A 27,214-nucleotide genomic window follows, 5' to 3' on the forward strand; every position below is an offset into this window, starting at 1 on the left:
CCTAGAACAATTTACAAAAATAACTTATTCTTAATCTAAAAGTTATAATCTTACCAACTAAAAAACAAACAAAAACAGTGTATTATATACCCAAATCACTTGTAAAAATTCTCTAAGAAGCAGCCAGTGGAATGGCATCAAAGTGTCCTCTGATTAAGACTGGGAGATAACAGACTATCTTTACTAATCTAGCAAAGACACACAAAATCCAACCAAACAATATGGTGAGTCAGTTACAATCTTAGTGGAAGTCACAGGTCTATTTAAATGAGATTTTGAAGTTAAGTAAGTATATAAATGAAACCAAAGGTTCTAGTAGATGAGATGAATCCTTCTACGGCTATATGGCACAAAAAGAACTGAAATTTTAATCTTGATCTAAACCGGTTTCATTTAAGTAATTATATCCCACTGAGAAAATACACACAATCATTTCCTCAGTGGATATCTTTTATCCCAGGAAGATATAAAATATGTAAAAATGATGAAGCCCATCACTGTGTGCCAGCCAAGCCACAGTACTAGTATTTTTGTTAAACTTAGGTATAGGTTTTGTAATCACTGGGACAATCTATATATATTTGGCACATCAGGTTCATGCTAGATATAAATTGTAATTTCAGTAATTGATTTTCAGACTTGTGAGCTTTGCTCAGTGGCAGTATCATAGCCAATGGGGTTTGCTCGAGGCACGATTATTGCTAATTGATTTTCAGACTTGTTAATTCTTAAGGTGAAAGGCATAAAAATTTTTTACTAAAATTTTGTAAATAGTGTCAGATGATTTAAGAGAACTTAAGATTGACCAGTTAAAATTTAAGATCTATCAGTCTTGTTTATGTATTTAGGGAAGTGTGCTTCGTTAGACTTTTAATGCGCACATAATTTTGGCAATTTATATATGACTAGCAAATCATCCATTTGTAATCCATTTGTAATCTAGATTTTCAAGTGAAATTATTTTTAAGACATGGAAATTATTTGTTATCTTTTAATGTAGCAAAAGATAGACTTTTATATATAACAATTACCTGAACAAGAGCATAAAAGATCTTGAAAATCTGTTTCTGGATGAGGACAGATTGATCAGACTGATCAGAAAGAAGCTGGATAAAACGGTCCTTTAGAACTGGCAGGAAATGCTGCATTGCTGCTACCAGTGGACTCCGTTCCTCTGGTTTCTTGTACCTTTGGGTAGGAATACAAACTAATTCTGTAAGAATTTGCATCACAATTTCATTTATATGAATGAGACACAAAATTAAACTGCTTGTTTGTCCACACAAATATAAGCAAATAATTCCTAAGCAACTTTAGATTCCTAGGGAAAAAAAGGAAAAACCAACAATGGAACTATATCACAAGCAAAAGCAACCTAAGAAAAGCCTCAAATAATAACAAAGTATCTAAAATTTTCTGAGCATTCATTATGAAGTCAATAATCCTCAAGGATCCAGGTCACCTGGGTAGCTCAGTGGGTTAAAGCCTCTGCCTTCAGCTCTGGTCACAATCCTAGAGTCCTGGGATTGAGCCCCACACTGGGCTCTCTGTTCAGCAGGGAGCCTGCTTCCTCCTCTCTTTCTGCCTGCCTCTCTGCCTACTCTCTTTTTATCAAATAAATAAAATCTTAAAAAAAAAAAAAATCCTCAAGGCTCCATTAGTATCCTCACTTCAACAGTTTGAGGAAACTGAAGCACAGAGCAGTATCCTCCTCAACATACTCCTCTAGATATGAACTTCAGCAGTCAAGATCCAAGGTCTGCCCTCACTTCAGTCTCTAATTGTGAATACTTATACAATTGAGGAGCTACAATGACTTGGCTTTTAATAGCAGGTAACTGATATAAAATTGATTATCTATTACCCTCCTGAAGTTATTGACATACCAAAAGCATTAAGGCAGAAGTGGCATCCAAAAAGCAGAAAATAAGCACTTTATAAACAGGAAGTTCTTTTGTAACCTATTTGGCAACAAAACCTGACTTCAACAGGCTATTTATGGTCTTCATTTATCCCATCTGGAGTGGATATTCATGTATTTTATAGCAGATATGATAATATGCATCTGACTACTGGCGTTGGTCCAATTTCAACAGGAGTGTTTAACATGTATTATTATGTGAACCTTCTTATCTTTCTAAAATCCAAAAACTTCTGAATTCTGAATCACATTTGCTCCAAGGATGTGGGCTCCAAGAACTGCTGCCCTAAGTGAGAAATTTCCATATATAGATTTCTTAGCATTTTAACAGTATTATTTAAAAAGGTCTGTTATTTATTTTTAATTAAACTGTACTTCAATTTAAAAAACACTGTGTCAACTATGCTTCAATGAAAACAAAACAAAACAAAACAAAACCTTAAACAAGTAAATTAACAGATTAGAACTATAGGGGGACACCTGGATGGTTCAGTTGGTTAAGCATCTGCCCTTGGGTCAGGTCATGATCTTTAAGTCCTGGGAGAGGCCAGAGCCCAGCTTCTTACTCAGCAGGGAGTCTGCTTCTCACTCTCTCTCCCCATTCCCATCACTGATTTTCTAATAAATAAATAAAATCTTAAAGAAAAAGAACTATAGGAATGACACCCCACCTTCTATTATTAAGGAGTGGATAGGCAGAATGGCTTTACAAAAGCTTACTAGTGGTTAAGTCACTATTCTAGGGGCGCCTGGGTGGCTCAGTGGGTTGAGCCGCTGCCTTCGGCTCAGGTCATGATCTCAGGGTCCTGGGATCGAGTCCCGCATCGGGCTCTCTGCTCAGCAGGGAGCCTGCTTCCCTCTCTCTCTCTGCCTGCCTTTCCATCTACTTGTGATTTCTGTCAAATAAATAAATAAAATCTTAAAAAAAAAAAAGTCATTATTCTAAAAAACTGAATTTATCTTTTTAGATTAAACTGCTTTTTAATTGTTTTTTTCCTACCAGATTCCAGTTTTACCTATTGGTAGCCTTCTTGAAGAACAAAATATATTTAAGAATTGAGTATCTGAGCGCATTTTTAAAAGGTAAAGGTAAGGGTCACCTGGATGGCTCAGTTGGTTAGGCACCTGACTCTTGATTTCAGCTTGGGTCAAGAGTTCTAAGATCAGGCCCCATGACAGGCTCTGCACTCAGCAGGCGTCCACTGAAGATTCTCTCATTCTCCCTCTGCCCTTACCCCCACTCACACACACTCTCTCTCCAAAATAAAGAAATAAAATCTTTTTTAAAAAAGGTAAAGGTAAAAAGGCTAGATTATTTTCCCCTACTAGATGGAAATAGAACCGAAATAAATTGCCAAGAATAAAACACATCACAGGGGCGCCTGGATGGCTCAGTGGATTAAAGCCTCTGCCTTCAGCTCAGGTCATCATCTCAGGGTCCTGGGATCAAGCCCCACATTGGGGTCCCTGCTTGGCGGTAGCCTGCTTCCCCACTGCACCCCACCCCCCGTACCTGCCTCTCTGCCTACTTGTGATCTCTGTCAAATAAATAAGTAAAAATCTAAAAAAAATCCAAAAAAAAAAAAACCAACCACAACAAATGTTCTAATAATGATTGAGACTATTGAACAATTAACTCACAGATTATTTAAAATACTGTTTTAACATGCTGAGAAATTACACCTACCATACATTTTAAAACATCTGTATAGCTCTTTCAGTCAGTAAAAACAATTAACAATTTATGAAAGGAAGCCATTTGCAGTCTCCAATCTGATTACACAAACTACAGTGATTAAAGACAGTACTTCCTTTTAACTACAAAGGCAGAACTATATTATGCACTTCTCTCCATTTACCCAACCCAGATGATCACCCACATTAAGAGGGTTTGAGTATCCAGTCCATATTACACATTCTTCTTTCCTACCTCCCTCTCTACATTCAGGAGAGGACTTGAAATTAGATGGTACTAGCTGCTAATCTACACTAATTGGTATATGAAAGTAATTATGGTAGGAAACAAATTACTAACCCTTAAGACCTGAGAGTTCTTGACAGCACAAAAATGTGACACTAATAAAAGCCGACTACTACAAGGTTACAATGTGCCAATCTGGTGAGCCATGCTCACAGGAAATCCTAAGTACTAGCCCATCACTTTACTGTTTAAAAAAAAAAAAAAAAAATTTTTTTTTTCAATGGTACTTAGTATCTAAAAGGTTACATCCAAATTCTCCATCAAGGCACTCAAAACTGTCTTTAACATGGTCCTAATTTACCAGCTCCAAATTTATCCCCTGCCTCTAAACAGAAATTATCCATACTATTGGTGGTCTACTCACTACCCACTGAAGATAATATCTCATTTCTGCCTCTGTACCTTTCTTTGTTCATACTACTGCGTATGGTGTGACATGCCTTTCTCTTCAAATGCTCCTACTGTGCTCTTTCAACTGACAAACATTTCCTGAGGATCTATGCTCCTGAAGACCACCACAACTTCCAATTTCTCCATGAATTTTCTTAGAACTACTTCAGTCCACACAGATCCCTTGTGAACACCTTGTGCTCCACAATCGAACTCTGGCTGAAAATGAACTGGAATTCCAATATTGTAGCAGCCTCCTACGTCTCCCATTTAAAAAAATCTGTCACACTCTCTCCTGCTAAGATTATAGGACAGGAGAGACTTAACCTCCTCAATGACAGTAACAGCTTATTATTGTTATTCTCTCTCATTTTAGTCACTCACTTACCAGAACTACAACAACTGGCACTCTGATAGAAGTTGGAGCAACAGCTGGAACATTCCTTAGCAGGAAGATGGGTAGCTGGTGGGAACACAAGAAAACACCAGTACCAATGCTGTAAATGGTATACTTCTCTCCTGCTCAGAAGAAAAGCAGCAGTTCATCAGCTACTTTAGTTGGGACCCAAAAAGGGTATCGGAGGCTAACTACAGGCCCCAGAATTAACGGGCTCACAATGGCATCTGTGCAGCTGTCAGGACTGGAAATAAGGCCACCATCATGGTGTAAGTGTTCCTCATGCCTTCCTCAAAATTTTCTGTTATCAAAACTTTCAAATGCCTACAAATTTCATTACTTCCACTACACGATTGAGATAATCCCTTCAATGTATAGCTTACCACTCTTAATGCTATACCTCAGCTTCCAAGGTTAGATCTTTTTTCTTATCCCTAAACCCAGATCTAAAATGATCCCTTGGCCTAAAATCTTTCTTACTGATACTAATTACTTATATGAACTATAATTTGCTCAAATATGCAAACACTGAAACAGCTGACGTAATCCCTAAAACACAATGATTAAAAATGATCATGTGAAATCCCAACATATCCTTCTTAAAGAATTACAGGTAGGTTCTTGAAACTTATCAAGACCCCAAATTAAGGTAAAAAATTCACAGAAAGCCAGAAGTTAAATAAGCTCTAATGCTCAAAGTACTCTGATACCCTTCACATTTTAAAAAAGCTTATGTTTAGGCCTTTTATCAGCACAAACTGAGGAGCCCATATTGAGGAATTAGAGATAACCCAGTTTTTGAAAGGGAAACAGATAATATGAAAAAAAGGGCACAACAAGTTTCTAAGCTGAATCAACAGAAGTGACTTAAGAATTAAAATAAGAGTGCTACTTTAAAAAGAAAATACTGCATTAAAATCAATATATAATTCACTAATTTTTATATACCAAATGTAATTTTAAATGTTCAAACAAAATACCTTAAAATTTCCAAATTTTTCCTACTTCTCAAATCTCTGTAGGAATTGAGAGACACTTACTCATAATTTTTCACAAGCTGATAAAGGCAAAGAAGAATTCCTAGCCAACAAGCACTGTTATCAGACTGAAGATAAAAGCCAATTTTGTCCACAATGGCAGTCCAGCGGCTTGGATAATCATGTTTGATGATATGGTGAATGCATGTAGTAAGTTGTACCCTGAAAGTCAAAAATAAACAAAAGGTTATATAAATAAACAAAACATTAAGGAGAAAGAAATGGTACCTAGATAAAATTCTGCTCACACAAAGAAAATGGCTGGTTAGGTAAAAATAAATAAGTCACTGAGAAAAAACTACTCATTCCTACTGATTTAAAAGAAACCCAACAAATGTTACAAATGTAGGTGATTTTATTTTTCCTTATCGTTCATCCCTATCATCAACTAATGAGTTTCATTTAAAACACAGCTATTTTCATTAAAAATTCTGCAAAATCGGGGTGTCTGGATGGCTCAGTCAGTTATGCATCTGACCCTCGATTTAGGGTCAGGTCGTAATCTCAGGGTTGTGAGATCGAGCGTTGCATCAGGCTCATGTTCAGTGCAGAGTCTGCTTGTCCCTCTCCTCTCCTCTGCCCCTCTGCTCTCTATCTAAAATAAATAAATACAATTCTTAAAAAAAATTCTACAAAATCATATAAAAATAAGAACTTTAAGTGATCAAGACCATATAATATATAGTCAGCATTCTATCGTTTTCTTTAACCCCTCTCACCTGATCACACTGTTTCATAAATTTCACATGAAGAAGTTTAGAAGTTCTTGGTTTAAAAATAAAAGAAGTTGTTCTTGGTTTTTATAAATACAAAAACTTAACAGTAAGAAAATACAAAAGGAATTTGCCTGTTATTAAGTTTACCACTATAAAAACGACAGGTTTTTATGTTCTGAAAGAACCCTCTCAAACTCCACAAATTATGTACCTGAAACAATGGGTAAGTTTTAAAATATACATATACCTGATGAGCTCAGGAGAGTGGATAATAGCTTCTACAATATTTTCTCGAATACAATGCCGATCTTCTTCTGGAATGGTATAAGGGGATATATCCCCTGGTGCTGTTTCCCGATCAGGCCAATACTGTGTTATCATATTTTTCAAATAGATAACACCTAAAATGTAGATAAATTTGACAAGAGAGTGTTTACTGTGAAAGTACTGTGAATATCCCTTTTAAGTGTCCACACCTCCATTTAAAATACTGCATATTTTATTATTTTCAAAGTTGATAATCAAAACAGTTTAATTCTTAGCTACAGTAATCACCCCTGGAGTTAGTATTAAACATACAGGCTAAGAAACTCTACAAATAAACACACTATACAAACAAGACTATTAAGACTTTTTATATCACATTTATACTTTTTATCCTGCTGTCTGTAGGAATGCTATTTGGATTGATTTAACCATATTAATTTTCCAAATGAAGCCTCTAAAGACAAAACTACATATACATACTATACTATACATAATAACACTGCTATAGACTGAGTATTTGTGGTCCTCTCAAATTCATACTGAAATCCAAACCCCCCAGTTTGATGGTATTAGGGGAGGGGTCTTTTGTGATTAATGCCTTTATAGGAGAAACACCAGAGAGGTTCCTCTCCACTCAACATGTTGGGCTCTAAGAACCAGAAAGTGGGTCCTCATCAGACACCAAATTTGCTTGCTCCTTGATTTTGGACTTCTCAGCCTCCAGAACTTTGAGGAATATATTGATCATCCAGCCTGTGATATTCTGTTACAGGAGCCCAAACTAAGACACACAAAGGCTGTTATTTTTTATCATAGGAAAATCACAGCATAAAAATTTTTAGTCTATAAATTTAGGCATTTCATTAATATACCACTATCAACCACTTCAAATTCATATTATTTTATGGGAAAATGTGCTGTGTTCAAAAATTACAGATTACTTTTTCTGTTAACTATCATACCACTATCTTCAATACTGCTGGTCAACACAAGATGAACTAGATTGCTAACAGTGCTTTTTATCCAGTCCTCTACCCCCAAATGAGAGCTACATTGTATAGCTCATTGTATAGCTCAACCACAAATGTATAGGATGTATAGGAAATGGAAATTATTCAAAATTAATCAATTACTAAATTCTACAAAACACAGCCCTTCTCTGATTAGTAATTAACTCTTACCTGGAATATTATACCTATTGGAATAGCATAACTCATATATCTATGACTTTTATATTCTACTTGGCTCTACCTTGGGAATTAAAATACTACTCCACCTTACAGTATCTCAAAAAAGATTGATTGCACATTAAAATCCCTTCAACAAAAGTTTTAAGACAAACTACCTCTACAGTAAAGAACACTGACTCAGTATATGTAACATGTTTTAGGTTAGTACTATTTCCAGAATTTTGATTCTTTAGCTCCAAAACAAAACAGATTAAAATTAAGACGTGACACAGTGCTATGTCTTCTGCACAGAGTCTCTAAGTATTTCTATCATAATACATAAAAGAATGGGTATATAGGAGCGCCTGGGTGGCTCAGTCGTTAAGGGTCTGCCTTCAGCTCAGGTCATGATCCCAGGGTCCTGGGATCAAGCCCCACATTCCAGCTCCCTGCTCAGCAGGAAGCCTGCATCTCCCTCTTCCTCTCCCCCTGCTTGTGTTCCCTCTCTCGCCGTGTCTCTGTCTGTCAAACAAATAAATAAAATCTGAAAAAAAAAAAAGAATGGGTATATATATTTATTTGTATAATTATGATTCAGTATTTTAAGGTTTTTGGTCTCCAAAACACATAAACAAGTGAGAACTGCACTGTAAGAATACCGTGATTCAAAGTCTATTCCATCCAGGATGCTTGGACTCTGCTACAAAGACCAAATGCATCTCTCAAGTCTAGCCCACGGAATCACAATATGCCCTACACTAAAGAGTATCATTCAATTATTAAAAGAATGTAATTTGTAAAGTAATGATTAGATTTTAAAATTCTTGACTAATTCCACAGTTTGGCTGCTTCTGGTTTTGTACATACTAACTACACAAATTTCTAGTATAATTTAATTTTGCTAATGCACATAATCAAGTCTCAAAATGTTAATTAAGGTTGTCCCTCCTCCTTTCAACATCTTAGCAAAAATCTGAGATTTAAAGGCAATTATTTTATTCATTTTAGAAGTAGAATTTAGTGACTCATCAGGTGTATATAACGCCCAGTGCTCATTACATCAAGGGCCCTCCTTAATGCCCATCACCCAATTATTCCTTCCCTCCATGCACCACCCTCCAACAACCCTAAGTTTATTCCTAGTGTTCAGTGTCTCTTATCTTATGTTTTGCCTCCCTCTCAATTTTAACCTTGTTTTTCCTTCCCTTCCTCAAATGTTCACCTGTCTTGTTTTTTAAATTCCACATATGAGTGAAATCATATGGTATTTTTCTGAGGCAAAGATTCTTATCTACAAAATAACCAAATAGGAAAATGCCAACTTCATTAGCAGAAGAGGAATGACAGTTAAAATGCATAAAAGCAACTTTTCACATAGTGAAAAGAAGGGCCATATGTACCCCAAAGTTCATGGCAGCAACAGCCACAATTGCTAAAACTGTGGGAAGAGCCAAGATGCCCTTCAACAGACGAATGGATAAAGAAGATATGGTCCAGGGGCGCCTGGGTGGCTCAGTGGGTTAAAGCCTCTGCCTTCAGCTCAGGTCATGATCCCAGGGTCCTGGGATCGAGCCCCGCATCGGGCTGTCTGCTCCGCGGAGAGCCTGCTTCCTCCTCTCTCTCTTTCTGCCTGCCTCTCTGCCTACTTGTGATCTCTCTTTGTCAAATAAATGGATAAAATCTAAAAAAAAAAAAAAAAAGATATGGTCCATATATACAATGGAATATTACGCCTCCATCAGAAAGGATTAATACCCAAATTCTGTATCAATATGGATGGACTGGAGAAGATTACGCTGAGTGAAGTCAAGCTGAGAGAGTCAATTATCATATGGTTTCACTTACTTGTAGAACGTAAGGAATAATATGGAGGACATTAGGAGAAGAAAAGGAAAAGTAAATTGGGGGATATTGGAGGGGGAAAGGAAGCATGAGAGACTGTGAACTCTGAAAAACAAACTGAGGGTTTTGAGTGGGGGCGGGGGTGAGGGGATAGGTGAGCCTGGTGGTGGGTATTTAGGAGGACACATATTGCATGGAGCACTGGGTGTGGCACATAAACAATGAATCTTGGAATACTGAAAAAATAAAATTAAATTAAAAAAAATAAAGGCAACTTTTTTCTATTAATTAGAAATTTTTTAAAAAGACTTACAGCTGACCAGGGCCTAGTGAAATTACTATATTTCATAGGCCCCCAAAAATGTTCCATTGTGGTGCTACTTATATAATACCAATATTTTAAAAGATAATAAACTTATATGCATTCACTTATTTACTGAGTATGTTTGGTGTGTCAGGCAATATTTTAGGTAATGTGAATACAACTATTAATGAAATAAATCTAAGATTAAATGATTGAAAAATGGTTCACTTCACATGGCACATTATGGTAAATTACTTAATCACTGAAATAAATTTTAAGACTAACACTATGTAAAGAAAAGGGATGAGCTTACTATACATTAAATGAAGCAAAAAAATTTTTTAACAAAACTGATGTACAGAAAAAGAACAGGAAGAAATAGATAAATAGTATCATAACATAACTGGTTTTTCTAGAATGGTGAAATTATGAGTAACTTTATATTTCCTATAACAAAATTAATACACTTGCAAATAAATTAAGTAACAGGACACTGAAGATGTGAATTCCATTATTTTGCAGACCAACAGATAATATGAGAAGTAACCTACCACATTTTCACAGACCATCTGTTACTGAGAGAACTGTTCAATATCTTATTGAAACTAGAACTAAGAAATACAGTAGTCCCCCCCATTATGCACTGATTCACTTCCCATGGTTACCCAGTCAAGAAGCATGACCTTTTCTGACATATTATCAGAATAGATTTTGACCACGTCAAAATGCCTACATCTTTAATCTCACCTCATCTCATTACACAGGGATTTGATCTTTACACATCATCACAAGAGTATGTACAGTAAAATAGGATATTTTGAGAGAGAGACCACATTCACATACCTTTTATTATAGTATCCTGTTATAACTATTCTAATTTATTATTAATTATTGTGGCTAAACTCTTACTTGCCTAATTTACAAATTAAATTTTATTAGTATGTACATATAGGAAAATACGTAGTACATATAGCATCATCAGTTCTATACAGTTTCAGGCACTCACTGTGGACTTAAAATGTAACAGTCATGGATGGGGCGGCTACTGTAGTACTTTTTAAATGGTTAAAATCAGTAAATGCACAAGCTCTAAGGAGCAAGTGCATAAACAAAGGGGTTTGTATCTTAGAATCACCCACTGGGCTACAAAGAATCTTTTAATAAACCCTATCAATTTCTCTTTCCAGCTTCTCTTTTAATTCAACGAAATACCACATTCCTTTAACTCTGCCACCAATAACAAGGCACTAGCTGTTATAGTAAAGACATGAGGGCAAACAGCTTTTCAGGGAAGAAAATCACTGAATGGCCACCCCAATATACCTCTGCTATTCAACTCTGAACCTTTTCAATAACTGATTTACAAAAACCCCCAAAAATAATTCAGTAACTTGCCTGCCTGTCTCACAGGTAAATCCAGTTGTTCCGACATAGTAATCTGAAGCAGTGTTGAAACAAAATTCAGAGACTTGTGTGCCTACAAACAAACAAAAAAAAAAAATAGGTTTTAAATTTCTGCAAATAAATATTCCCAGTACTCTGTTCTACTGTTTGACTGGCACAAAAGGCTAACCACCCACAAGTTGGTCCAAGCCTCATTTCCCATCACCCACCAACAATGAACTAAAAAAAAAAAAAAAAAAAGAATAACCTAACTCCTAAAATATTCTGGATGTTTGCATTTGCCTTCATTTCATACTGCTCCACTTCCCGTTTATCCTAACTGGTACTCTTAACCTACCTACACTTAACTTACATGAACAGCTCAAGAACAATATCCTCTTTAATACCTACTTCCCCAATTCAGTAATAATTTCTCCATAGAGATGTTCTACTGAGTGACCAGACAAACTGAATCAGTAAAAATTAATAGCCTGGGAAGTGGTTTCCAAGGTGCTAATAATGTTTTATTTTGGAATGTGGCTATTTTACCGAAGTGTTCAGTTTGTAAAAATTAATCAACAGTACCCTTCCAATTACTATCCCGTATGCATGTTACATTCAAACAGAAGTTTAAAAATCAATAGCTCTGAACATATAATAAAAGTAGGATACAAATCATATGTTGATAATTTAATAAATACATTTATATGAAATTCCAATGTAGCATAAACAGAAAATAAAGAAATACACCCAAAATGTTAATATAGTTATCTCTATGGCGGTGGGATTATAAAGGGACTATTCTTCACATATTTTCTATTTTCCAGTTTATATTACAGACCCTGGACACTTTCATTAACAGTATAAAAAAGTTATTTAATGATTCCTAAACTTGTCATATTTGCTTCTGTTTAAAAAAAAAAAACAAACACTCAAGTTATATCCCTTCTTAAATGTTTTCAGAGTTGTATTCTCTCTCCCCCAATATAACTACCACCTATGTCATCTCTTCCTTTCTGCCCAAGTTTTAGTATTTTTTCTGCACATGTTCACATAAACAATAGTAATTTTTATTTTAGTTTCTTCTTTACAGACTTTCCCCCACAAAAATATTCCATACATTCTTAGAAACAAAAATTTCCCTTTGGATATAAAAAATTTCTTCCATAGTAGAAGCTGGAATTCAGTCACTCCAAAAATTGTTTTATTTAAATGTTCCTGGTGCAAGACCCCATGGCAGGAGCTGAGAATACAAAGCTGAAACAAAACAGTAAGGTTCCATGACCTCATGGAAAAGTGTTTAATGTGAAGGACAGTGAAGATAATCAAACAAGTAATTACAGTAAAGTACAGTAGAAGAGGTAGACACAGTATGGGAGAATCAAAAGGAGAATCTTCCAACCTAGAAGTAACGAGTAAAGACTCAAATGGGAGTAGTTAAGTGGATGAATGATAGGTATTTGTCCTTTCTGGTACTCTAAACACCATTAACCATATAACTTTCCTGAAACACCCTTCTAACTATGCAATTCACACACTGTTCCTTCTCAGATTGCTTTGCTGGTTTCTTATCCTATTTAAACTGTAACTGCTCAGTCATAGGCCATCTTTTACACTTCCCAGCTGATTTCATCCAACCACTGTCTTTAAATACTATGTCAGATACATTATTTCCAGTCTAGTTCACTCTTAAGATTGATTTCTTTAACATCACTACCTTCACAGGCTTCTCAAATTTATTACGTTCAAAGCATATTCTCCCCTAAAAGCTATGTTTCTACTTTCCTGTACCATTTCTTCCCACCTTTTTCATCACCAACCTCAGTTACTTATGTCTAATACCTGAATGACATCTTTAATACTTCCCTCTTTTTTATTCCAATTCAGTATTTCAGGTCCTGTCAATTCTATATCCAAAATACTTCTATAATTAATATACCCACTTTCTCCATTCCCATTAACATCAACCTCATCCAAACGACTATCATTTTCCTTTATGTCAATAAGTACTCCTCACCTCCACCATTCCTCTTTACAGCCAAAGGTCTTTAAAATTGTAAACCAACCCCCTTAAAAAAAGAAAAAAAAAACCTTTTAATAATTTTTTTTAAAAATTTTATTTGTCAGGGGCTCCTGGGTGGCTCAATTGTTAAGCAGCTGCCTTTGGCTCAGGTCATGATCCCAGGGACCTGGGATAGAGCCCTTCAAGATCAGGCTCACTGCTCAGCAGGGGCCTGCTTCTCCCTCTCCCACTCCCCTTGCTTGTGTTTCCTATCTCGCTCAGCCTGTGTCATATAAATAAATCTTTTTTTTTTTTTAATTTATTTGTCAGAGAGAGAGAGAGCACACAAAGCAGGGAGAGCAGCAGGCAGAGAGAGAAGCAGGCTTCCTGCTGAGCAAAGAGCCTGATGTGGGAATTAGCCCCAGGACCATGGGATCATGACTTGAGCTGAACAGAGACCTTGACTAACTGAGCCACCTAGGCGTCCCAATGGCTTTCTACTCTACTTCCCAAAGACTGTATAAGGATCTGTATTATCTTGCCCCTACCTATTTTGTCTCATTGAAAGAAACTTTCTCACCTCCCACCGTCCCACGCTACCAGCCGCCTTTAGGTTCTTTCAACAACAAACGTAATTACTACACTTTCCATTCTGTGACTTTCTACCTATAACACTCTTCTGTCCACTGCTCACTGGAGTTAACTGATCCACAGCTTCACATTCTTTGAGTTTCTCTAAACATTTAGAGAAGGCTTTGCTGACTGATCATTCAAGTTAAAGAAGGGCTCCCTATTACTCTCATAATCTCCAGGGTTTTTTTTTTCCTGTAACATTTATTACATATTTGTAGACTGATTTATGTCCATCTCTTCTGTTTATTAGATTTTAAGCTTCATTGACAGTAACTATTACTATTTTTATTCCCAGTTCTTCATGATGGTTGGTATTTAAGGTGTTCAACGAATTTATTAAATGAAGAACTGAAATGAATCAACAAAAAAATGTCTTGGAAGCAGCAGTGAGCACCTAGGAGCAGTGTAGTATAAAAGAGAACTTACATTAAAGAGATAGATGAAACCACAAAGGACACTACTATCTACACTAACACTGTAGCTCTTTTTAGGACATTTATATTATAGTATATATCTTATCTCCTGCATCAAATTATGAATCCCTGGAAAGGACAGCTAGATTCAGACAGTCTGATTATAAATACAAGTGATGCTACTTCCAACATTTTTAAATCTTGAGCAAGTTGCTTCAGTAAATCTAAGACTTAATTACAAAATTAGTTTAACAAAATCTGCTTCACAGGATGGCTATAAGAAGTAAGTGAACAAGGTGCCTGGATGGCTCAGTTGGTTTAGTGTCTGCCTTCGGTTCAGGTCATGATCCCGAGGTCCTGATATGGAGCCCAACGTGGGGCTCCCTGCTCAGCGGGGAGTCTGCTTCTCCCTCTCCTTCTGCCCCTCCCCCCAGCTTGTGCTCTCTAGCTCTCACTCTCTCTCAAATAAATAAACAAAATTTTTGAAAAAAGGTACAATATGTAAAATATTATAGTAAATGTCAAGACATAAAAAATTGTTATGCTGTTTTTAATCTCCATACACAGTAGAATCTCATCTTTCTCAGAGTATGTTCTGGCATAAACTGAGCATTGCCAAATGGTTCTTAGTTCTTTAAATCACTTAAAAAGGGCGCCTGGGTGGCTCAGTGGGTTAAGCCTCTGCCTTGGGCTCAGGTCATGATCTCAGGATCCTGGGATCAAGCCCCGCATAGGGCTCTCTGCTTTGCAGGGAGCCTGCTTCCCTCTCTCTCTGCCTGCCTCTCTGCCTACTTGTGATCCCTCTCTCTCTGTCAAATAAATAAAATCTTTAAAAAAATATTAGCAAACATATGCAGGCAAATTACGAAAAATCAGTACAAGCAGACAATCCTACCTGAAAACAATGTATGCAATACATGAAAGCACTAGTGAGGATGTGAAAAATATCGAACTCATACACACAGTGCATAAAACAGTACAACCTTATTGGAAAACTGGCATTTTGAAACATGCATCTACCTTATAACCTAGCAATCTCACCTTTACATATCCAAGAAAAGTGCTTGTATCCACAATACCTGTCCACTGACAAGTGAACGCAAAAACAAACTTTAGTAGAAGTCATACAATGAAATACTATACAATAACTTAAAAAAAAAAGTTTACCTGTGGAATCAAGTAATATGGATCTCAAAAAACATGTTAAGAAGCTAGACTACTTGGGTACATACCAGGTGATCCTATTTATATGAAGTTCAAAGACAGGCAAATCTAGTCTTACAGTTAACAGAAGTCAGAATAATGGCAACCTGAAGGAGGAAAGGTATTAATTGGGAAGTGTCTCAAAGGAACATTCTAAGCCAATAGAAATGTTATATAAATTTTGATTTGGGGAGCCTAGGGGGCTCAGTCAGTTAAGCATCTGCCTTTGGCTCAGGTCACGATCCCAGGGTTCTGGGACTGAGTCCCACATTGGGCTCCCTGTTTAGCAGGGACTCTGCTTCTCCCTCTGCCCCACCCCCGCTTGTGCACCCAGGCTCTCATGCTCTCTCTCAAATAAATACCTGAGATATAAATAAATAATTTATTTGACAGAGAGTAAGAGAGAGAGAACATAAGCAGGAAATGGTAGGCAGAGGGAGAAGCAGGCTCCCTGCTGAGCAAGGACCCGAACTAGGGCTTGAACTTAACAGGTACCCCAATAAAATCTTAAAGAACAGCAACAACCACCACCACCACTGAACTGGATACATTACGAAGTGGCTGAATTCAGTAAGTTATTAAAAAAAAAAAATCAAAACTGAACTACGAGGAAAAGTACTGATTTTACTACTCTTCAAAGTCATTTGCCTTCAAAAATACACAAGTACAAATCTAAAAAGTCCAACTGAGAAAAAGTTACTTTCAGACAGCTGAGCTGGGCCAAGAGGTAAGAAAGAATGAGAAAGAATGTTTCTGACAGCAGAAATCACAGAAGCAAATTCAACCTGGCACATCTATCTACTTGACCTATACAAATTTCCATCCAGCTGGAATCTCTAATGCCTTCTATTCTCCCAAAGTTTAACAAATGGACATAAAATAATAATATCAGACATGAGATTCTTAAAATTCTGAGGGAAAGTAGATTAGCAATCACCTAGGCCTGCGATATGAGATTAAACTGGAAGGAAGGATTAGTGCTCCTGGGTGCTTCTGTCAGTGAAGTGTCTGCCGTTAGCTCAGGTCAAGATCCCAGGGTCCTAGGATCAAGCCCTGAGTTGGACTCCCTGTTCAGTGGGGAGCCTGTTTCTCCCTCTTCCTCTGCCACCCGCCCTCCGCCCCCCACTCATGCTCTCACTCTCACTCTATCTCAAATAAATAAATAAAATTTAAAAAAATAATAAAAATAAAAAATCAACTGGAAGGAGGGATCTTACTGGGATAATGAAAATATTCCAAAATTAGATTGTGGGTACACATGGGTGGCTCAGTTGGTCTGCCTTCAGCTCAGGTCATGACCCCAGGTTCCTGGGATTATGTCCTGCACCCAGCTTCTTGCTCAGCAGGGAACCTGCCCTATCCTTCTGCCGGTGAGGCACCCAGGCATCCCAAAGTAGGGTTATATTAAAGAGATTATTAAGAGGGGCGCCTAGGTGGCTCAGTAGGCCCAATGCTGGGCCCAGTCCCAGGACCCTGAGATCATGACCTGAGCGGAAGGCAGAGGCTCAATCCACTGAGGCCACCCAGGCGCCCCGATAAGGTCTTTTTTTAAAATTTTCTATTTATTTGTTTAATTGACAGAGAGACAGTGAGAGAAGGAATACAAGCAGGAGGAGTGGAAGAGGGAGAAGCAGGCTTCCCCCTAAGCAGGAAGCCCAATGTGGGGCTTGATCACAGGACCCTGGGATCACGACCAAGCCAAAGGCAGATGCTTAAGGACTGAGCTACACGGGCATCCTGGAAGATAAGGTCTTAAAGCAGTATCATGGATGTAATTCTGGGTATATGACTATAAAACATTACAGGTAGAAAGCTATTACCACATAGTAATAGGCCTGGAAAACTACTCCATGGGTAGACTTTCCCCACTCCCCCAAATATGTCTAACTTTACAAAAGAAAAAGATGAAAAGTACACATACATAAACAAATTTCCCCTGACCCTACTATGCCTTTAACCTACAGTCTTATTCCCATTCCCTTTCCAGCATTCTAACACTGTATTCAGAAAATTGCTTTCTCCAAGGTTACCAATATTTTAAAAGCTTTCCCCCCAAAGTCTTCATTCTGCTTTAACCCCCCTCATTTGGAAATATCAATAACCCTTTCTTTTTCTAATAGCTTTTTACTTATTACATAAGTAATTCATGTTTACTAGTAGAAAAATCTATGAAATTCATTTAAGTAAAAAGAAAACTAATTACCCACAACCAACCTTCTTACTTAAAATTCCTTTTCTTGTTTCCTACTTTTTAAAAAATGTTTTATTTATTTACTTGACAGAGAGAGCAACAGCACATTTTCAGGGGGAGCAGCAGAGGGAGAGGGTAAAGCAGGCTCCCCACTAAGCCGGAGTCTTTTGTGTGGCTTGATCCCAGGACCCTGGGATCATGACCTGAACTTGAAGGCAGTTGCTTAACCAACTGAGCCACCCAGGCGCCCTTGTTCCTCCTACTTTTATGCACAATTCTCCTTTTTCCTGTTTCTCAAAGTTCCAAAAATGGGCATGGCCAACGGTGAAGCCCTCCAGTCCATCCTACACCTCTAGATCATACTCCCTTCCTCTTAATTTACTGAGAAAAATAACTTTTCCATTGTTGGTTTCCCTCCTAACCTTCAATTCCATATTCTCTATTGCCTGCTATACATTTTCTATCTGATGTTTACCAGCTCGTCAAATCCGACTTAATACTCAAGTTGTGTTTTTCTCCAATTTTTAAAAAATATTTTATTTACTTGACATTTTCCAATGTAATTAACTAATGTCAGTATCTTCTATAGTTACTCTTTTTTTTTTCTATAGTTACTCTTTAAGAAGTAACTTTTTATTATTTCTCTCCATTGGAATCCAAATGAAGAGAGCTTCAATTGCTACTGTACTTTACACTATTTATAAGGAAAAACAGAGGCATAAGGGCACTGTGACATCAAAGTACATCAATGAATATAACCAGATAATTCAAGAGCAAAGTGATTTCGAACTTTTCTGTTGTACTAAAGAATTTGACAAAGACAGGGGCGCCTTCGTGGGGCAGTTGGTTAAACATCTGCCTCCTGGTTTCAGCTCAGATGGTGATCTCAGTGTGATTATTGAGCTGACACAGTCTGCTTAAGATTCTCCATCTGTCTCCCCCAACCTCTAGTGTGCTGCCTCTCTCAAATAAATAAATCTTTAAAAATAAATAAATAAATAAAAATAATATGACAAAGACAATACTATCCCTATTTTATCTACACAAAATATTAGGCATAGTGAGGTTAAATCATCACAGTGGTAGAATCAGGGCCAGGCTTGAGGCTCTTCATTATGTCTTCCAGCTTTTCATTAAATAGTGGTACTTAAATGCTTTTCAACCAAGGAGTTTAAAATAACTTCTTAATCACAAATTACTTTAGTTAAAAACAAAAAAACACGGATGCTTGGGTGGCTCAGTCGGTTAAGCCACTGCCTTTGGCTCCGGTTATGATCCCAGGGTTCTGGGATCGAGTCCCATTGGGCTCCTTGCTCCCATTGGGCTCCAGGCCTGCCATGCCTGATTGTGCACTCCCTCGCTCTCTCTGACAAATAAATAAATAAATAAATAAAATCTTTAAAAAAAAAAAAAAAACAAAAGCAAATTACTTTAGTAACCAAAAGAAAAAACACACTTTAAATCAAACTCATTAATGCGCCACTGACAGAAACAAACAGTAAGTAAAATAGTATATCCATCTACTGTATCTGAAAAAGAAATTTTCTTATAAATATATTAATACAGTGATTATCTTTCTTTCAGATCTTTCACATGCTATGTCACTGAATAACTTCTGTGTAACAGCCAAAGTATCCAGGGACTTTCCCTCTCCCAAATTCAAAACAGTATCTACTTAGGGATATTCTTAATTAAGGAATGTTAAATATACATTATATTCTCATAAATATTTTGCTGAATTTCTAGACATGCCAAATTGTACTATTAACATGCCATCATTTTGCACTTCTCCAGACCTAACATTTTTATTAACTGCACATTTCATAGGTCCTTTAATAAAAGAAAAATCAACTTCATCACTTATAAGTAAAATGTATCACTTACAGTAGTAATTGTAATCATCTGTGAAAATCCTAGAAGTGACTTAGTTTATGAATTTAAAAGGTAAACGCAAAGTATCAAGAAACTTAGCAAAGCCAAGACCACTTACTTTGTCACATAAAGCATATGAGCAGCTTTTCTACCTACATAACCATTTTATAGCACATTAAGCTTAGGAACTGAAGGTTTAAAGGCTCCTAGGTAAGCCTCCTAATTCTACTTAGAGCATTTTTCTTACTGCAAGTGTAAGAGGGGAAGGAATACTGATGCTGAGATCAAATCTGCTCTAAGCAAAGTCAAATTTAAGAATCTCATCTAAAACTTACACACAGCTCTATTATAAGTCCCAACCACATGCATCTGTGAAGGCTGTGTTGACTATGAAACTCCAGAAAGGCAGGAAATCATGAATACTTTCTATTAACCACTTAGCTCAGTGTCTATCATAAAGACATTTGCTATTAAATGAACCAAGGGAACCTGGGTGGTACAGTCGGTGAAGTGCCCCGACTCTTGGTTTCAGATCAGGTCCGGATCTCAGGGTCATTAGATTGAACCCTGTGTCAGGCTCTGCAGTGAGCACCAGTTGGCTTAAGATTCTCTCTCCTTCTCTCTCTGCCCTCTCTCTGTCTCCCTCTCTGAAATTAAAAAAAAAAAAAAAAAAAGGGTTGGGGGAGAGCACCTGGGTGGCTTAGTTATTTAGGGTCTGCCTTTGACTCAGGTCACGATCCCAAGATTCTGGGATTGAGCCCCACATGAGGCTCCCTGCTCAGCGGGAAAACCTGCTTCTCCCTCTCCCATTCCCACTGCTTGTGTTCCCTCTGGCTGTGTCTCTCTCTGTCAAATAAATAAATAAAATCTTTAAAAATAAATTAATCAAATTTAATTAAGTTTTTTTTAAAAAAGTAGAACCAGATTGGGAACTGTTATTCAGAATAAACATTTCAAAAAAAATTTTCCTGACATTACATTTTTTATAAATATCGTATTTGCAAGTAAGAGAGAGCGAGAGCACACACAAAGGAGGGTAGAGGGGCCAGAGGAGAGGAGAAGCCGACTGAGCAGGGAGTCTGAGGGATGGCTCCTTCCCAGGGTCCTGGGTTCATGACTTGAGTGGTAGGCAGACGCTAACTGACTGAGCCACCCAGGCCCCTCTCCTGACATTACATTTAAAACTTCAGTTCAAATGTAAGCTTGTTGAGAAAGAGGACTCTGTCTTGTATACAGTATCAGATCCCCGGCATAAAGAAAGAATCTGCCACATGATAGGCAATATTTTTAAAATATTTGAAAATAATCAGAAACAATTAGTTGTTAGTGTCCATTCTCAGTTAATTAAAAAAAAAAAAACCTTCATCTACTGATTTTATTCCTATTAGAGATAAGTTCAAAGTCCACTAACTTTTAGAGTAGAAAAGAGAGCAATCATCTAGTTCAAATAAAAATAGTTAAAATTTAAGGAATACAGAAAACTAGGTGTTAAAAAATGGTATGAACTTTCAGTTTACAAGTATCACAGAAGGTCAGAGTAGGAAAAGATAGCATTTAAGATGGGAATAATGAGATTTGTGAATAGGAACCCCCCCCCTTTTTAGATTTTATTTATTTATTTGACAGAGAGAGAGAGAGAGGGAACACAAGGAGGGGGAATGAGAGAGGGAGAAGCTGGCTTCCCACGGAGCAGGGAGCCCAATGCGAGACTCAATCCCGGATCCTGACCTGAGCCGAAGGCAGATACTTAACCACTGAGCCACCCAGGTCCCCCCCCCCCCAATAGGAAAACTTTTAGTTTTAGGTGCTAAGAGCTTAACAGGCAGGGTGGGCAGCAGGAGCAAAGGTTTGTATAGAAGGTTTCCACTGAGAACACGGGTAGTGAAAGCAGGAAGAATGCAGAGACTATGTCTGTTATAATAACCTCCCCTTGGGGCGCCTGGGTGGCTCAGTGGTTAAGCCGCTGCCTTCGGCTCGGGTCGTGATCTCAGGGTCCTGGGATCGAGTCCCGCGTCGGGCTCTCTGCTCAGCGGGGAGCCTGCTTCCTCCTCTCTCTCTCTCTGCCTGCCTCTCTACCTACTTGTGATTTCTCTCTGTCAAGTAAATAAATAAAGTCTTAAAAAAAAAAAAAAAAAAAAAAAAAAAAAAAAAAAAACCTCCCCAAATCTTCAGAGATGTCTTAACTTCATCTTATAAATGAAGAAACAAGTATTTCTGAGTGAGAATAGGAAGTAGCAAACAGTCTCTGGAAACATAATAAACAATTAATGTTGAATAAATGAATACCAAATGCCATAGATTTTAGACTTCCTAAAAAAAAAAAAACAAAAACTTTTTTTTTTGAAGATTTTATTTATTAAGAAAGATAATGACCAAGAGCACAAGCGGGGGCAGGAGCAGAGGGAAAGGGAGAAACAGATTCTCTTGCTGAGCAGAGAGCAACATGTGGGGTTCAATCCCAGAAGCCTGCCTTAAGCAGTCAGGATTCTGGGATCATGACACAAGCCGAAGGCAGACACTTAACTAAGCCACCCAGGTGCCCCAAAAACCAAATTTTTAAAACTGTACTTCAAGACATACAGAAGTCAATTAATCTCAAAGTATATAATTTAAGTGACAAATGAGATTCCTGTACAAAACTCTAAAGACTGAAAGACATTTCTAGTATTATACAAGTTCTTACTTCTCTTTGCATACAACAAATATTTACTGAGAGTCCACAGTGTGCCAGGCATTGTGCTTATAATTGTGCTAATTTTCAAGTTACAATAAGCTACTTACTAATGATCTCACTGTTTAAATAGGTACTTATGTTCTTTCTCCATTAGTGCTGATTGTTTTCCACAGAAATATACAACTACTACAGTTAGACTGAGACAGGAAATAAAATGTATGGCATGGTAGATGGGTTAATCAATGGGCACTTACGCACGATTCAAATAATCTGGAGAGAACTTAGTAGGTGCCAAACACTTTGCTGAATTTTTTACATGCATCTCACTTAACCCACATGACACTATGACATATATACTATTACTATTTTTATTTTTTACGTAAGGAAAATGATGCTTAGAAGTTAAATAACTTTCCTAACATCTCCCAGCTAGTACAGAATGCTTCATAATTAAAAAAAAAAAATCAAATAACTAAGCGGTTTTCAATTTTATTTCCAAGAAAGCTTGTACTTCTTACTGGTTTTCTCCAGTGTTTGAGGCAAAGCTTGTTACATGAAGATATTTCAAATTGGGAAATGACAATGCGATCAAAAATTGTTAACAGCATTAGGAAAAAAAAGGACCAAAATTCATGCTATGCTACAGAGTAGTCAGTGGGGAATATTAAAATTCAGCTTTTTTAAAAAAAGATTTTATTTCTTAAGAAGAGGCCAAGTAGGAAGAGCAGCAGGCAGAGTGAGAGGGAGAAGCAGGCTCCTCCCTACTGAGCAGGGAGCCCAATGCAAGGCTTGATCCAGGACCCTGGGACCATGACTGGAACTAAAGGCAGACACTCAACTGTATGAGCCACCAAGGTGCCCTAATACTAAAATTTATCTCAAAAATATCTGCCAAAAAGAGAGTCCTTACTGTGGTCTCCAGCAGTCTAATGGAACTTTCTTAATTTTATCTATATGTAATATTAAAAAATATATAAATAATCTAAAAATCCTTGATTTGGGGGGTGGTATAACAGTGCTAAAGCCTATATTATTATCTGCTATAATTAAGTAAGGCTTAATACTGACAAATCAAAGAATTACAGTAACAAGACAAAAATTCCTCATCTCATAAAACTCTAAAATTACACTAGTGAGAATAAAATATGTATGATAAACTAGTGCTACAGAGAAAAATAAATGAAGAGAGATGTAGAATGTCTAGCGTGTTGTAGTCAGTGGAACTCCTCAGTGATATGAAGGAATTTAAATGATGATAGATCAAGTCTGGGAGATAACTGACAAAAAGCGGATCCAAACAGATGGAACAGTTAAGTGCAATCACTGTGAGGCAAGAGCAGAGCACTTTGTTTTTAACTATCTGCACTAGAATACTTTGATAACATTTATAATTTTTACAGCTAGTGATTACTTCACTTAGCTGAAGAGATTTACTCAAATTCAGTAATCTTTTTCTTTTAACTAAGTGAACCAAAATATAATTTCAATCGAATAAAAACAGTATGGAATGATTGCTTCATCTGTCTTATACAAAGCGAGAAGAGACTGAAGGAAATAAAAATGTTACTTCCTCATTCTTACTTCAGTCAAGCTTCTTCAAGATTTATCTGGGATCTATTTCTTAAATCAAGGTTCTGCCACAAAATAAGTCAAAGCAAGTTAAGTGTCCAAATGGAAGCACTTCATTAAAACAGAATGAAGACTAGAGCTGAGGATATTCTAATTAAAAGAAAAGTTACCGGGACGCCTGGGTGGCTCAGTTGGTTAAGCAGCTGCCTTCGGCTCAGGTCGTGATCCCAGTGTCCTGGGATCGAGTCCCACATCGGGCTCCTTGCTCAGCAGGGAGCCTGCTTCTCCCTCTGCCTCTGCTGCCACTCTATCTGCCTGTGCTCGCTCTCTCCCCCTCTCTCTCTCTAATAAATAAATAAAATCTTTAAAAAAAAAAAAAAAAAAAAAAGAAAAGTTACCTTAGGAAAATTACTAATAAGTTAAGGTGGAATAATTGAAAGAAATCTGCAAAATGTAAACCGCTAACAATCACAGAAATTCAGGTTAGACCACAAATTTTCTTTGACAGAAAATCAGTGTTCAGGGGCGCTTGGGTGGCTCAGTGGGTTAAGCCGCTGCCTTCGGCTCAGGTCATGATCTCAGGGTCCTGGGATCGAGTCCCGCATCGGGCTCTCTGCTTGGCAGGAAGCCTGCCTGCCTCTTCATCTACTTGTGATCGCTCTCTGTCAAATAAATAAATAAAATCTTAAAAAAAAAAAAAATCAGTGTTCACTATTCCAGAGTATTCCAAAACCCTAACTTCTGCTGCTTAAGAGTTAAGCAAAAAAAATGCTATGAATACTATTTTGATTATTCATCTTCTAAAGATCAGCCTGTGAAGTATTTATTCCAGGTCTCAATTACAAGATATCAGTGCATATAACTAGACATTCAATACCTGCTTGAGGGATGAATGAATTTCAGATTTTTCTACAAGGGAGCCAACTCTTTTTTCAAATAATTTTTAAAATTATTACACACAGCATGTTTAGTCAGAATAATAAAATCATGGTAGAAATCACTGTAACTAAACTTTTAGGGTGCCTTAACTTACACATCTATAAATACTTCATGAACAAAATAATGTTCATCTTAACCTGTATCACAAAACAAATCAAAATAAAAAGTGACCCATAACTCCCTCCATATTTTCATAATGGTTCTAAAGAGGAATTTGTTTCAGCACATTATTTTATACAAAAGAAATCTAAACTCCTCCCAAGGTGACTTTGAGCCTAAAAATTTGAGTATGGGGGGTGAGGCCTCCGGCCTGGCTGGCTCAGTGGGTGGAGCATGGGACTCACCAGCCAGGAGTTTTAAGTTGGAGCCCCATGTTGGGTGAAGGTTACTTAATCCTAAAATCTTTAAAAATTTTTTTTGAATATCACTCTTGGTTGAGCTAATAACAGTCGCATTTATGTATATATTAAGACTTAACTTTTTTATTTTAAAACAACTGTACACTTGATTTGTCTAAACTCTGTAGGTAGTCTTCAAATATAAGTTCATTGAGGGCAGAGATCTCTAAAAAGAGCACTGTACATTTAAGATGTCCAATTAGGAATACTCCTGTGGCTTCTGTAAAGTCAATATAATGTTTTTAAGTGAGTTTCCTACTAAGAGGAGCATTAAATAGGAGCATTAAATTAGATAAGAGGAGCATTAAAATAACTGAATTTCTACCTTAAAGAGGGGCTTCTTTTTCCATTTAAAAATAAATGTACACTGAACTTCACTAAAGCTTGCAGACTCAGTGGGATACCAAAAGACAATTATTAACTGGCATAGGAAATTACAGGGGTCCTTTTAAGATGCCTTTAAAATACTCATTGAAATATAAAAAGTTGCAGAAATTTAGAAACAAACAATGAAACTGAAGACAGTACAACAATATACCCCACATATTACGGCTGTTTTCCAAAGGGTGGTCCCCCGAAAATAAAGGGGGAAAAGGGAACCAATCCTCCGCAAGCTGATAAGGAGCTTGGCACGTTTCAAGGCACCCTGCTTTACACTGTCTCACTTTGACCGTCACAGCAACCCTGTGGCCTAATTTTATGAATGGGAGAAATTCAGCATCAAGAGGTTAAGTGACTTGTCCAAGGTCAGTCAAGAAAATTAGTGGTTCAGCTGTACCTAAAGGGTGCACTTCACCTGACACTTTCTACTACACCGCCCTGCCTCCCCGACTGAGGCATTAGCAGAGTAGAACAGTGAATCAGACTGATAGAGGTAGCCCGCACTACCCTCGCCCTGCCCAAGAGGCGGGGGCTTGCCTCTGAAAGCTTTCCCTGGCCGCTCAGTCGCAGAGAAGAAAGTTGTACAGATCACGGATCAGCCCACTGAAGTGACAAGCTGACAGGCGAAACCCCCAAAGGACCGGCTCTGCATTCCCAAGAGCCCCTCCGACCCCGGCGCCAGCGAGACTGCTCCCGGAAACGTCTGAAAAACCTCCCAGTGAGTTTCGCCCCCTCCTGGGCGCGAGGAATGAGCTGGGAATGAGCCAGAGGGCGGCCGGCCACCCAAGCCAGCCATGTGTCCAGCCCGTCACGCCCGCCTCGCCTCAGCCGGCTCCTCATGCCTTGACCGCAGCCAGAGGCCCAGCTCAGGATCCGACGCAAAGGCTGCCTTGGCTGCCACCACCACCGCAGCAGCCCGAGGCGCCCTGGCGTGGCACTCGTAGTCAGGTCCCCGCCCCACACCTCCAGTTGGGCCCCTCAGCGACGCCGTCCGCGCCTCTGGCCAGGCCCAGAGGGCTCGGCCTGCCACAGTCAGCCGCCCGCCCGGCGTCCTTACTTCATTGAGCTGGCGCTCCGCGGCCTCACGCAGGGCTGGGTCCATGGTGCCCCTCAGGGCCTCGATAATGGTGTTGGGGTCCATCGCAGCGCGGACTCGGTCAAACCCTGGGCTCGGGTGCTACTGGGCCAGGAATAGCGCCGCTCACTGCGCACATGGACCCGCCGCGCTCCGCAGCGGCAACCGGCGCGAAAGGAAAGAGAAGCGCCAAGGCCCCGGATAGAACCTCTTCGCCTCGGCGTGGAGGCGGGAGATGCTCCAGCCACTTCCTGTCGGCGCGAACGCAGGGCTCCTTGGGAGATGTAGTCCACGAGAGCTTTACGCAGCCCATGTGGCCCTGAACTGTCCTAGAGACTAGTCTTGTTTTTCAAAAACGAAAAATGTTCAAACTGCAAGAAAAAAATTAAAGCAATCAAACGCAAAAAAATTTCCGAGAATAATATGCCTATAGTGACCGTGAAGTAAATCTGATGCA

General features: G+C 38.1%; 1 protein-coding gene and 1 non-coding gene across 2 annotated transcripts in view; one reads left to right on the plus strand and one right to left on the minus strand.

The window, feature by feature from the left end:
- The window catches only part of IPO7 (importin 7), a 57,371-nt gene extending 30,386 nt beyond the window's left edge, over positions 1 to 26,985 (minus strand). The window contains exons 1-5 of the mRNA XM_004751948.3: positions 26,740 to 26,985; positions 11,420 to 11,501; positions 6,690 to 6,843; positions 5,730 to 5,888; positions 1,032 to 1,188 (exon numbers count right to left, since the gene is read on the minus strand). Of these exons, the coding sequence (XP_004752005.1) occupies positions 1,032 to 1,188; positions 5,730 to 5,888; positions 6,690 to 6,843; positions 11,420 to 11,501; positions 26,740 to 26,823 (636 nt within the window). The 5' untranslated portion in view covers positions 26,824 to 26,985. The remainder of the gene's footprint in view (positions 1 to 1,031; positions 1,189 to 5,729; positions 5,889 to 6,689; positions 6,844 to 11,419; positions 11,502 to 26,739) is intronic.
- Positions 645 to 783, plus strand: LOC123387787. Its single transcript, XR_006602277.1, has one exon. It is a non-coding gene; the product is annotated as a U4 spliceosomal RNA (small nuclear RNA).
- Positions 26,986 to 27,214: the final 229 nt, after the last annotated feature.

Source organism: Mustela putorius, unplaced genomic scaffold (genome assembly GCF_011764305.1).
Source record: "Mustela putorius furo isolate JIRA1106 unplaced genomic scaffold, ASM1176430v1.1 tig00003859_pilon_pilon_pilon, whole genome shotgun sequence".
Classification (NCBI taxonomy): Eukaryota; Metazoa; Chordata; class Mammalia; order Carnivora; family Mustelidae; genus Mustela; species Mustela putorius.